The 13,391-nt window shown below is 45.1% G+C and overlaps 1 protein-coding gene across 9 annotated transcripts in view; it reads right to left on the reverse strand.

The window, feature by feature from the left end:
• Positions 1-403: 403 nt before the first annotated feature.
• Positions 404-13,391, reverse strand: part of SLC2A5 (solute carrier family 2 member 5) — a 72,697-nt gene continuing 59,709 nt past the window's right edge. For all 9 annotated transcript variants that reach the window (XM_056542981.1, XM_056542983.1, XM_056542982.1 and 6 more), the window contains 6 exons: positions 7,448-7,635; positions 6,721-6,831; positions 5,171-5,272; positions 1,676-1,751; positions 957-1,084; positions 404-874 (listed from right to left, as the gene is read on the reverse strand). In XM_056542981.1, the coding sequence (XP_056398956.1) occupies positions 635-874; positions 957-1,084; positions 1,676-1,751; positions 5,171-5,272; positions 6,721-6,831; positions 7,448-7,635 (845 nt within the window). In that variant the 3' untranslated portion in view covers positions 404-634. The remainder of the gene's footprint in view (positions 875-956; positions 1,085-1,675; positions 1,752-5,170; positions 5,273-6,720; positions 6,832-7,447; positions 7,636-13,391) is intronic.

Here is a 13,391-nt window from a genome sequence, read left to right on the forward strand (position 1 = left end):
GCTAATCCCTAGTCGACGCCCATTTTATGCTAGGAACGTTAGGGACCCGCTGCTAGCGGGCTTGCACTTAATGATCATAATGTACACTATGGACCTGTCTGTTACATATATATTCGTGCAAGATGTAGGTGCGACCATCTATTTTTCTCCATTGATGTAGCAATTACATATATATACTGTCTGTGCCCCACTATACATAATATACATACTACTTCAGTGCTTGCTCCCATGCCGTCCTAACTAGGTGCCAAGCCATAGGGACTCATTAGGGTTATAGGTTGAACTTGATGGACTCTGGTCTTATTTCAACCTTATGAACTATGTTACTTTAGGCCTAGATCTGTTCTAGGTCGTAATGCATTAATTGGCACAAATTGCTTTAAAAAAAACACAAAACAAAAACATGTTTTATTACAACACCAGAGATGTACAAGTGGTAGAGAATGGGAACACCAACAAAATTAACACTGAGAATTTCTTACATCAATTGTTACTGGTTAAGTAAACATAAGTAAATAAAATTGCATTATGTTCTAAGCTATTTATAAAAAGTCTGGGTGGAATTGGTTCAAATGTGTGTATCAACACTTTAAACTAAGAGGCACACAAAATTAAAAAAAACTAACAAAAAAAATTACATTGCGGTGAAAACAGCATTATCTAGTTTCTCTTGTTTGGTGTCTTCCATTGGTGGGTTAAGATCCTGGAATTCCTTGGAGTCTGTTATCTCGTCAAGTCCATTTTTCTTTGCCATTATCTGACTGATCTCCAAGAATGTTTTACCCTTAGTTTCAGGAACCACAAAAAATATAAAGAAGAAAGTCGCTAGACAGATGGCACCAAATATGATGAAACAGTAGGCACCTAATCCTTTCTGCAAGGGAGAAACAAAGTCAGTGAAGTAGACCAAAATTGGTTCAATACATTTTAGAGGTGTTGTTAAACAGATCTCTTACCCTCATGTACTCAAAAATAAGACCAACAATAAAGTTGCACAACCAGTGTGTACTGCCGGCCACCATAAAGGCTGCAGGGCGAGAGGCCTGGCGAAACATCTCAGTGGTGATAACGTAGGGGATGGGACCTGGAGATGGACAGAAAATAGATAATTAATATTAAGACTAACCAGTGAAGGGGTAAATGGAGTTACCCACTGCAACCAGTCAGGTTCCATCTCATTTTTAAAATATCAAATGGGAGCAGCCAATATTAAAGGAATTCTCTGGGACTATAATGCTTGACCTTCAAGTGGCAGAACAGAAGCTTCTCAATAACTGGTGCTGAGCTCATTCATATAGTCCTGGAGAGCCCCTTTAATTCATGTAGTATTTTTATTCCAAACTTCTATATAGTAATAACCTTATTGAAAGCTTAATTGTGTATGAATCCTTCGAATCCAACAAAATTATCAATGCCAGATAAGGATAACTTTGAAGAATGGTCCCACAACTGGACCCTATGTTTTATCTCACATATTTATAGTTTCTGCATATGTTTCATCACTTTGAGGGGTTGTTCAGGACCAGAGAATACATGGCTGCTTTCTTCCTAAAACATGCCTATGGTCTAGTGCTAAAGCCTGGCTCCCCTAACGTGAATGGAGCTGAAATACTTCATGTAACCTAACACCTGTTAAATGGATTAATGGATTGAAATAAAAATTCCATCCACTTACTTGGTCCTATGGCATGACCTATAACATAGACGATGACACAAGCAATGCTAAGGTATGGCATCCAGCTCACGGTAGCCTGAAAACAAAGTATAATCTGATTAGTACCTTCAATAAATACAATCATTAATTCTACATTATTAACCAAAGATTTCATTTTATATTCTTTTTCAATTACAACCCTAAAAATGGAGCTGTGTAAAGCTTGAATATGTCACGATTAAAGGGGTATTCCAGGCTTAACTAACGTCTAACTATCCTGCCCATTATACATTTACTTGCTATACAGCTCTGCCGTGGTTCTCGTTCTTTTTCTTCTTTATATGGTCTAGCGTTTCCATTTAGGTATGGATGACATTCATCTCACAATCCTTTGCAGCTCGAGGCAGCAGCTAGTATGAGGGGGCTTGGCTATTTCTTGTATTTCCTCACAAGCCAACCCCCTGATGACGTTTGTGGTCCATCTGTACGTCCTGACATGCCGGCATTCCCTGCGTTCCCCCATTCTGCAGATTGACGAGATCACAGGACACTGGCACGTCAGGACGTACAGATGGCAAGATGGTATAGCAATTTAAAGGGGCACTCCACTGGAAAACTTTTTTTTTTTTATCAACCGGTGCCAGAAAGTTAAACAGATTTGTAAATTACTTCTATTAAAAAATCTTAATCCTTCCAGTACTTATCAGCTGCTATATGATCCACAGGAAGTTCTTTTCTTTTTGAATTTCCTTTCTGCCTGACCACAGTGCTCTCTGCTGACACCTCTGTCCATTTTAGGAACTGTCCAGAATATGAGCAAATCCCCATAGCAAACATCTTCTGCTCTGGACAGATCCTGACATGGACAGAGGTGTCAGCAGAGAGAATGTAGAACTACCTAATGTAGAACTAGCATAATTCTTCATAATGGGCAGGATAGTCAAAAGTTAGTTAAGCCCACAATACCCCTTTAAAGAGCCTAATTGTTGCTGTACACTTGGAGTGGCACTACTTCTGACCATTAAATAACATATATTTTTCATCAATTTCCACCTCTTCAGACACCATCTCCAATTTTCATTTGTCCCCGAGCTAGTGAGTGGAGGCTAGCTGCTATTATGTCTCCCATACACTACATACACACACACACGCACAAGGGAATTCTGCTCCACCCACATCTCTCAAGTATACCCTCACTCCTGTCTTCATAGACTAGTATAGGCAGCATGTAACCTGCTCCCTGAGTGAGTTGTTTGTTTTTCATGGTACATGTAAGTTTAGGAGGGGAGCGGTGGAAATGGGGCCTGATAAGAGGAGAAAAAAGCATATTTCTCTGACATTCGATTGTGCTGTTGATTTATGCAATGTTTGTTGAGCTGGTAATGTCTATTTTAAGATGTTTATATGCTTCATCAGAAATAATGTACATCATAGCTATGTGCTTAAACAGAGAGCTTGCTCATTCATGCCTTAGGGGGATGGCTATTCATTTGAATGGATAGCACCTGATGCTACATTTCCCTTGGGGCAGGTGCTGCAGAGGAAATGTTTGCCTTCCCTCAATGTTCACCAGGGGTGAGAGAAACCAGGAATCGGGGCGGTTGGGGGCGGTAGGTTGCTCCACAACTAAGGGAGGATTTAACCCCTTAACGACAATGGACGTAAATGTACATCAGGGTGCTGTGGTACTTAATGCACCATGACGTACATTTACACGCTGCCATGACTGCGAGCACCGGACCAGTGCTCGCGTCAGCCATCAGCAGCCAGGGACCCTCCAGTAATGGCGGACATCCGCGATCACGCTGATGTCCGCCATTAACCCCTCAAATGCCGTGACCAATACAGATCACGGCATTTGCGGCAGTGCGGTTCTTTAAATGGATGATCGGATTGCCCGCAGCGCTGCCGCAGTGATCCGATCATCCAGCATGGCGGCCGGAGGTCCCCTCACCTGGCTCCGACCGTCTCCTGGTGTCTTCTGCTCTGGTCTGAGATCGAGCAGACCAGAGCAGAAGATCACTGATACTGATCAGTGCTGTGCCCTATGCATAGCACTGAACAGTATTAGCAATCATACGATTGCTATATATAGTCCCCTATGGGAACTATTAAAGTGTAAAAATAAAAGTAAAAAAAGTTAAAGAAAAATTGAAAAATCCCCTCCCCCAATAAAAATTTAACATTTCCTTTTTTCCCATTTTACCCCTACAAAGTGTAAAAAATGTATTATTAATACACATATTTGGTATCACCACATACATAAATGTCTGAACTATTAAAATATAATGTTATTGATCCCATACGGTGAACGGCGTGAACGTTAAAAAAAAAAAAAAAAACGCAAAATTGCTACTTTTTTTGTCACATTTTATTCAAAAAAATATATAAAAAGATTAATAAAAGTTTTATAAACACAAATGTGGTATTAAAAAAAGTACAGGTCATGGCGCAAAAAATTAGCCCTCATACCGCTGTTTATACAGAAAAATGAAAAACATACTAATTTTGTTAAAAAGTTTGCGATTTTTTTTAAGCGCAACAATAATAGAAAAGTACATAATCATGGGTATCATCTTAATCATATTGATCCACAGAATAAAGAACACGTTATTTTTACCGTAAATTGTATGGCGTGAAAACAAAACCTTCCAAAATTTGCTAAATTGCGGTTTTCTTTTTAATTTCCCCACACAAATAGTATTTTTTTGGTTGCGCCATACATTTTATGGTAAAATGAGTGAGTCATTACGCAGGACATATGGTCATGCAAAAAACAAGCCCACATACTAGTCTGTGGATGAAAATATAAAAGAGTTACGATTTTTAGAAGACGAGGAGGAAAAAACTAAAATGCAAAAATAAAACTGGCCTGGTCCTTAAAGGAGATGTCCGGCGCGCACTTTTTTCATTTTATACCGTCCGGGCTGAAGAATAAAAGAAAACACACTTTCTCTTACCTGAAACAAGCCCCTGGAGCTCTGGTACACTCCGGTACAGGTGTTCGGTCCCCGGGCTGTATTCTTCTTACTTCCTGTTAGCCCAGCACGTCACACGGAGCTTCAGCCCATCACTGGCCGAGGCGGGACATCGCTGCGGCCGGTGATAGGCTGAAGCTCCGTGTGACGTGCTGGGCTAACAGGAAGTAAGAAGAATACAGCCCGGGGACCGAACACCTGTACCGGAGTGTACCGGAGCTCCTGGGGCTCGTTGGCAGGTAAGAGAAAGTGTGTTTTCTTTTATTTTGCAGCCCGGACGGGATAAAATGAAAAAAGTGCGCGCCGGACTACTCCTTTAAGGTTATAATGGGCTTGGTCCTTAAGGGGTTAAGGGGGTACTCCACTGGCCAGCTTTCGGAATGAAAGGGGCAAGGCCGTGATGTCACGAGGGGCGTGGTCAACCACAGCAGCGCGAAAACAGTGTTCGGAACATTTAGTTCCGAACGCTGGTCAGTGGAGCACCCCTTTAAGCAGTCACCACAGTCCTCCATACTCTATGAAGTCATAACTCTCCCACCTGATAAACAAGTGCAATAGTTAACACGACACAAGCGGTACAGCAAGTCCCAAATCCTAGCAGCAGTAGTAGTCTTCTCCCCCAAGAGTCTACAATGAAGGTCTAAAGAAAGAATAAGAAAAACATAAGACATATTTAATTATATACCATTAGTACACATAACTATTAAATTACATAAAATATGTAATTACATAAAAGTGTCTACATCAGTGATCTCCAAACTGTGGACCTCCAGATGTTGCAAAACTACAACTCGCATCATGCTAGGAGAGCTTTGCAACATATGAAGGTGCACAGTTTGGGGATCACTGGGCTACATAGTAGTAGTACTGCTACAGCAATGCTCCTATAAATGTGCCCGATACAACATTTCTATCTACTCCATGGTCCTGCGTTTTTTGCTATTGTCTGAGAAGCCAACCAACAGCCTTTTGGATGTAGCTACCTCTTTCTGTGGCAATCTTTATAATCACAGACAAAGAAAGGTCTGTTGGGCACAAGTGATCTATGATAATGTCAAGGCAGACGTATAGTACTCTAAGACAGCATAATAAGACCTTGAACGTCCCACTGAATTCTGTACACTTGTTTGTCATGGGGTTGTATAGTAAGAAGCCACAAGAAAAGGGCAATGAGCCACATATGGTGCCAAATTAGATGACTACCATGGAGAGGAGTATGGGGGAGATTTATCAAAACCTGTCCAGAGAAAAAGTTGCTGAGTTGCCCATAGCAACCAATCAGATCGCTTCTTTCATTTTTGAAAAGGCCGCTGAAAAATGAAAGAAGCAATCTGATTGGTTGCTATGGGCAACTCAGCAACTTTTTCTCTGGACGGGTTTTGATAAATCTCCCCCAATATGTAGAAAATATCAGTTCAGAGCTATGGAGATATGTTATTCCTCACGGGGATATTCAGCAACTTTTCCTCTGGACTGGTTTTGATAAATCTCCCCCAACGGGGGAGATTTATCAAAACCTGTCCAGAGGAAAAGTTGCCCAATTGCCCATAGCAACCAATCAGATCGATTCTTTCATTTTTAAAAAGGCCTGTGAAATGATTGGTTGCTATGGGAAACTTAGCAACCTTTCCTCTGGACAGGTTTTGTTAAGGGTGCGTTCCCACATGGCGTATACGCAGCGTATTTCACACTGGGCAAAATTTACTGCAGCAGCGGGAAATACGCTGCGTATTCCTTGCTCACTATACACGCAGGGCTTTCCGGCGGCAGCCCTATGCGTGTAGTGAGTTTTAGAGGCGGGGCCGTGTGCCGGCGTGACTGTGACGCGCGGCTCCCCCTCCAAAACTCACTGCACACATAGGGCTGCCGCCGGAAAGCCTTGTGTGTATAGTGAGCAAGGAATACGCAGCGTATTTCCCGCTGCTGCCGTAAATTTTGCGCAGTGTGAAATACGCTGCGTATACGCCATGTGGGAACGCACCCTAAATCTCGCCCCTATGTTCTTATAGAATTGTTTCACACTTGACCATGTTTAAGGCTAATTTCTGACCAGTAATAAGCTGTGTCTCCACTAAACATTGGACTCACCGCAGCCAAAGTCATCAGAACGTTGACAGCTCCTGTGGCCACCGTTACATACTGAACTGTCTCATCCGCAACTCCAGCTTGTCTATATATGGTGTCTGCATAGTAATAAACCTGTACAAGAAGGAGTATAGTACACATTGAAAAGAGGACTTCAGACAGATAAAAGATAGAGGTATTCATGGATAAGGAGATGGCCCTTACAGCACTAAACTGTATGTCGCTGTTCGTGAGGCAGCGTATAGCATGACTATTAGAACTCTGTATAGAGTATAATATTTAGGAGTGAATATAAACAGAAGGTATCAGGTAAGGGTGCATTCATACCACGGTTCGTACATACAGGTGCCGGATCCGGCGTGGGGAGGCAAACCGGGCGCTCCCGTACCCCGGCCGGATCAGCCCGTGACTCCATTTACTTTAATTATCCGACCGGAGTCAAACGATGACTCCGGTCGGCTCTGTTTTGACCCGTATGCGGTTTTGGACCGGACCTAAAACCGTAGTATACTACGGTTTTAGGTCCGGTCAGGAAACCGCATACCAATATAAAGCCACATTATCTTCAAAGTGAAGCCCCACACAAATGAGGTTGTCAAGATGTTCAGCAGTAGATGCAACACAAAAATTATGTAACCCCACTCGTCTCTGAAAGGCTAGAAAATGATGGTGTAGTACTGTTCATACTAAATTATATCAAAGATTAGAATAGGGCACAACTCCAGCTCACCGCATTTATCCCTGACAACTGTTGTCCCATGTTCATGACAACAATAGAAATAAGCTGCCAGCGAAGTGGACGGAAAGTGCACAGGTTCCTGACCGACAGGCGTCCTTCTGCCTTCTCAGATTGGTCTTCTTGATACATTTCCTTTATTTCATTTTCCACATCATCCCAGCCTCTCAAACGCTGCAATGCTTGGAGAAAGAAAATAAACTTCAGCTTCGAAGATACTAGTATTTACCAAGTGTTATCAATCGGCAACTTTTGGTTTACAGTAGGGGAACTTCAACTATAGAAGGACAGAGCACCCAATATCAAATACAGAACTTGGTGTCGCTTTTATTCCAGGTGGAGGGCTAAGGGGTCAGTATGTGACTTCTCTCTGTATGGTGCTTGTTGCATGTATCTAAGATCACATTCTGCATAATACAGAGAAGGCATGCAACTCTGCTTCTAGATACTGTGCACAAGTAACAGCTCTGGTTTTAGGGTTGTAGTTGACCAGTACGGGATGGTGTTTCCCTGTACCTCTCCTGCCCTGTCAGGCAGTGTCCCTTCATGTCCCCAGGGCCCCCCTCCAGTGTTACCCACAGTGTACATATGTTATACATTAAAAGTGTAATGTTTCTTTAATTACTATGACCATGTGATTGTTACCCAGGAGGCACTAGTGACCAGGTAACCCCCAAGTGACCTATGGGCTCCTTGAACAGCCCCCCTATATAACCAGGGGAAGGATTACAATCTCTCTCTTAGCTCATTGCTATTCCTGCTGAGGTCCAGTGCAGTCGTCTCAGAGCGTGTCCAGAGCATTGGAGGCCTCAAGCCTAAAGTCTGCAACTACAAGTCAGCTCAAGTAAGCTAATGTCATCGTCTTGTCAGTCACAAGCAGTGGCATACTAAGGGGAGGGCGGCCCGCCCCGGGTGCCGCTCACAAGGGGGGTGCCAGGGGCGGACTGACCCGACGTCACCACTACTGAGGATCCGGGACACTCGTCCCAGATCCCCAGCAGACAGCGCTACATTCTCCTGTATGCGCGATACACGCACATACAGGAGAAGGCGTACCCTCTGTGTGAGCCGCATCTGCAGCTTACACAGAGGAGATGTGACCTCCGCACCCACGCAGCACGCAGTACAGGCGCCGCTGACGTCACTCATCAGCGCCTGTACTGTGGACGGGAGAAGACGCGGGCCCTGCAGCTGAGGAGATCGCTGCGTGAGATATCAGGTGAGCATCCTTTATTTATTTATTTTCTCAACTCTGCATACACCTATGGGGAAGGGGGGGGTTACTCTACATATACCTATGGGGGAGGGGAGGGGGGGGGTTACTCTACATATACCTATGGGGGAGGGGAGGGGGGGGGGGTTACTCTACATATACCTATGGGGAAGGGGAGGGGGGGTTACTCTACATATACCTATGGGAAAGGGGAGGGGGGGGGTTACTCTACATATACCTATGGGGAAGGGGAGGGGGGTTACTCTACATATACCTATGGGGAAGGGGAGGGGGGTTACTCTACATATACCTATGGGGAAGGGGAGGGGGGGTTACTCTACATATACCTATGGGGAAGGGGAGGGGGGGGTTACTCTACATATACCTATGGGGAAGGGGAGGGGGGTTACTCTACATATACCTATGGGGAAGGGGAGGGGGGGTTACTCTACATATACCTATGGGGAAGGGGAGGAGTTACTCTACATATACCTATGGGGAAGGGGAGGGGGGTTACTCTACATATACCTATGGAGAAGGGGAGGGGGCGGTTACTCTACATATACCTATGGGGAAGGGGAGGGGGGGTTACTCTACACATATCTATGGGGAAGGGGAGGGGGGGTTACTCTACATATACCTATGGGGAAGGGGAGGGGGGGTTACTCTACATATACCTATGGGGAAGGGGAGGGGGAGGTTACTCTACATATACCTATGGGGAAGGGGAGGGGGGTTACTCTACATATACCTATGGGGAAGGGGAGGAGGGGGGTTACTCTACATATACCTATGGGGAAGGGGAGGAGTTACTTTACATATACCTATGGGGAAGGAGAGGCGGGGTTACTCTACATATACGTATGGGGAAGGGGAGGGGTTACTCTACATATACCTATGGGGAAGAGGGGGGGTGTAGCTGCATACACATGTGGGGAGGAGGGGGGTGTAACTGCATATACACCTATGGGAAAGGGGGGGTGTAACTGCATATACCTATGGGAAGGGGGGGGTGTAACTGCATATACCTATGGGAAAGGGGGGGGTGTAACTGCATATACCTATGGGAAAAAGGGGGGATGTAACTGCATATATCTATGGGAAAGGGGGGGGGGTGTAACTGCATATACCTATGGGAAAGAGGGGGGGTGTAACTGCATATACCTATGGGAAGGTGGGTGTAACTGCATATACCTATGGGAAAGAGGGGGGGATGTAACTGCATATACCTATGGGAAGGGGGGGGGTGTAACTGCATATACCTATGGGAAAGAGGGGGGTGTAACTGCATATACCTATGGGAAAGAGGGGGGGGGTGTAACTGCATATACCTATGGGAAAGAGGGGGGATGTAACTGCATATACCTATGGGAAAGGGGGGGATGTAACTGCATATACCTATGGGAAAGGGGGGTGTAACTGCATATACCTATGGGAAAGAGGGGGGGTGTAACTGCATATACCTATGGGAAAGGGGGGGATGTAACTGCATATACCTATGGGAAAGGGGGGGGTGTAACTGCATATACCTATGGGAAAGAGGGGGGGTGTAACTGCATACACCGAAGGGGGGTGTAACTGCATATACCTATGGGAAAGAGGGGAGATGTAACTGCATATACCTATGGGAAAGGGGGGTGTAACTGCATATACCTATGGGAAAGAGGGGGGGGGTGTAACTGCATATACCTATGGGAAAGGGGGGGTGTAACTGCATATACCTATGGGAAAGGGGGGGGGGGTGTAACTGCATATACCTATGGGAAAGGGGGGATGTAACTGCATATGCCTATGGGAAAGAGGGGGGGTGTAACTGCATATACCTATGTGAAAGAGGGGGGGGGGGTGTAACTGCATATACCTATGGGAAAGAGAGGAGGGGGTGTAACTGCTGTACCTATGGGAATGAGGGGGGAAGTGTAACTGCATATACCTATGGGAAAGAGGGGGAGGTGTAGCTCTGCTTATACCTATGGGAAAGAGCAATCACTTATATGGTATACACATCCTGTGTACAGCTGATATCTACCTCCATATGGTCCTGTATATAATCACTTATACAGATCCTTTATAATATACTGGTCTGTGTATAGTGGTTTTATTCAGTACAGTATGGCGGTATTATCCAGTTATTGTGTGGTGGTATATATTTACTCCTTGTATACCAGTATTATTAGTCATGGAAATTTACCTATGTTAAAGTGTTTATTATATATATATAAATTTCTGTTTATTGTGTGTGGGATTTAGGTGGAATAGGGGCATGGCAGAAGATTGACGAGCTGCAGAGCCTAGTATGGGCCCTTGCTTTTTTTTGGTCCGTGGGCCCCGAGCGTTGTCAATCCGCTCCTGGGAGGGGGTGTAATTAAGGGGGGGTGCCAAACAAAGGGTCCGCCCCGGGAGCCAAATGCTCTAGGTACGCCCCTGGTCACAAGTCAGTCATCAGTCAAGTCAACTGTCTAGTCACCGTGGCCTGCACTAAAGTGTCTCTACATACTGCAAGTCCCAGCCAGCCTGTGAGTTCCCCCTGAGTAACTGGTCACCTCCTTGGAATATTGGCTGTACTGCATAGACTGTGTCATCTGTCTAACCTCAGTAAAGCTACCGTCTGTCCGTAACTTGGTGTCGGTGTCTTCATTGCCTTTAGGTGGTTAAGGCTAAACCATGCCCTGGTGTAATGACAAGAAGGGGTTAATCAAATCTGCCCCTTGGGTTAACATCTACCCTGCATTGCACCCCGCTGACATCACAGGGTCATATCAGCTCAATTATTCCAAAGCCTACAGCCTTTTTGGTTGTGCAGACACTGTCAGTGTGAGTGCCACTTTAATCGTGGAGACTCATGATGCAGCACCAGGGGCGTAGCTAGAAACCGCAGGGCCCCGGTGCGAAAAATTGCCTTGGGCCCCTCAACCACCTGACGACCCGCTTCCCCAATCCCGGATGATCCGCTTACCAGGCCTTGGCCGCACAAAGATATCAATGACTACAGCACTGATGGGACACAGTCAAGAGAGTACACAACGATATAAGTGATTAACAGGCAGGGCTGGACTGGTATCAAAAATACACCCGGGCATAATAAGCAGACCATTTTGTTGGTGGAGGTCCAAATGCTGGGACCCCCACCAATCACCTTGGTTCCAGTTGGTCTCCAGCTGTTGTAAAGCTGTAACTCCCATCATGTCTGTAGAGCCTCAGGCATTATGGGAGTTGTACTTTTGCAACAGCTGGAGAGCCAAGCATGGGTACAACCATCATCACTGCAGACCTTACAAGTGATTCCAGCTGATGAGACAGTCAGAAGAATATACAAAGTGACCTGAGTGATGTCTTCTCTGTTGTCTTTCCTTTTCTTCTTCAATTGGTCCAGACGTCAGGACGACTTCCAGCTCCATCTTCTCTGCAGAGTCCACCCGGACATCATTGGTTGCTCACTTTGTCAGTAGATCCTCATCCTCCGTATAAAAACAAAATCCTTATAATCCTGCCAAATACTTTACCCCCTGAATATAATACTGCCACACACTATACCCCCTGAATATAATACTGCCACACACTATGCCCCCGAAATATAACCCTGCCACACACTATATCCCTGAATATAATACTGCCACACTCTGTACTCTCTGAATATAATAATACCACATACTGAGCCCTCTGAATATAATACTGCCACATACTGTACCCTCTGAATATAATACTGCCCCACACTGTACCCCCTGATTATAATACTGCCAAACTGTGCCCATGAATATAATACTACCACCACTGTAGCCCCTGAATATAATACTGCCACACACTGCCCCTTTATAAAAATCCACATGTCCTATGTCCTCAGACAGTTTCTTCTCAGTTTAGCTGAATCATACCTGTCCTCCTCCTGGCTCCTTTGTTCCACTCCCCCCCCCCTCTCAGACTTCTAAGTCCTCTCCAGGCTCCTTTAACCCCCCCCCCCCCATGTCCTCCTACATGCTCCTCTTCCCCTCTCCCTAGACCCCCAGATTCCACTCTAGGCTCCTCTGCCCCACTCCCCAGAGCCCAATATCCGACCTGTACCCAATCACCCCCTGGCCCCTCACCCCTCCGCATTGATGTACAGTGTATGTATTTATATATCATATATCTGTATGTGACTGGTGTATGGGTAGATTTGTATGTGTATGATGATAGATGTATGATACATCTACACATCATACACCCATATATCATACACATACAAATCTATCATACATACACACACCTATCATACATACACACATTTATCATTCATACATACATCTATCATACACACATTCATCATACATATATCTATCATACATACACACATCCGTCATACATCATACATACACACACATACATCATACATGCATCTATCATACATATACACATCTGTCATACATACATCATACATACACACATTCTACAATACATACACACATCCCCAACCTCTCACCCTCCTGGAGATCAGCACCATGGCCTGCCACTCACCAGGTGCCGGGGATGCAGCGAGGCAGAGGAGATTATACAGCTGGTGACTGTAGGGGATGGAGTGGAGCAGAGGCTGCTGCTTTTTCTGCAGATGCTGTGGATGTAGCGGCGGTTGCAGGCAGGGACTTGTCACGGGCTTGGAGCAGATGTGTTTACCTGCGTGGGGCATGTCTGCTCCCAGCAGCCCTTTGCTCTTAAGGGGGCAGTGTCCCTGCCCAATCTTACTGCGCTAAC

Source organism: Hyla sarda, chromosome 10 (assembly GCF_029499605.1).
Source record: "Hyla sarda isolate aHylSar1 chromosome 10, aHylSar1.hap1, whole genome shotgun sequence".
Taxonomy (NCBI): domain Eukaryota; kingdom Metazoa; phylum Chordata; class Amphibia; order Anura; family Hylidae; genus Hyla; species Hyla sarda.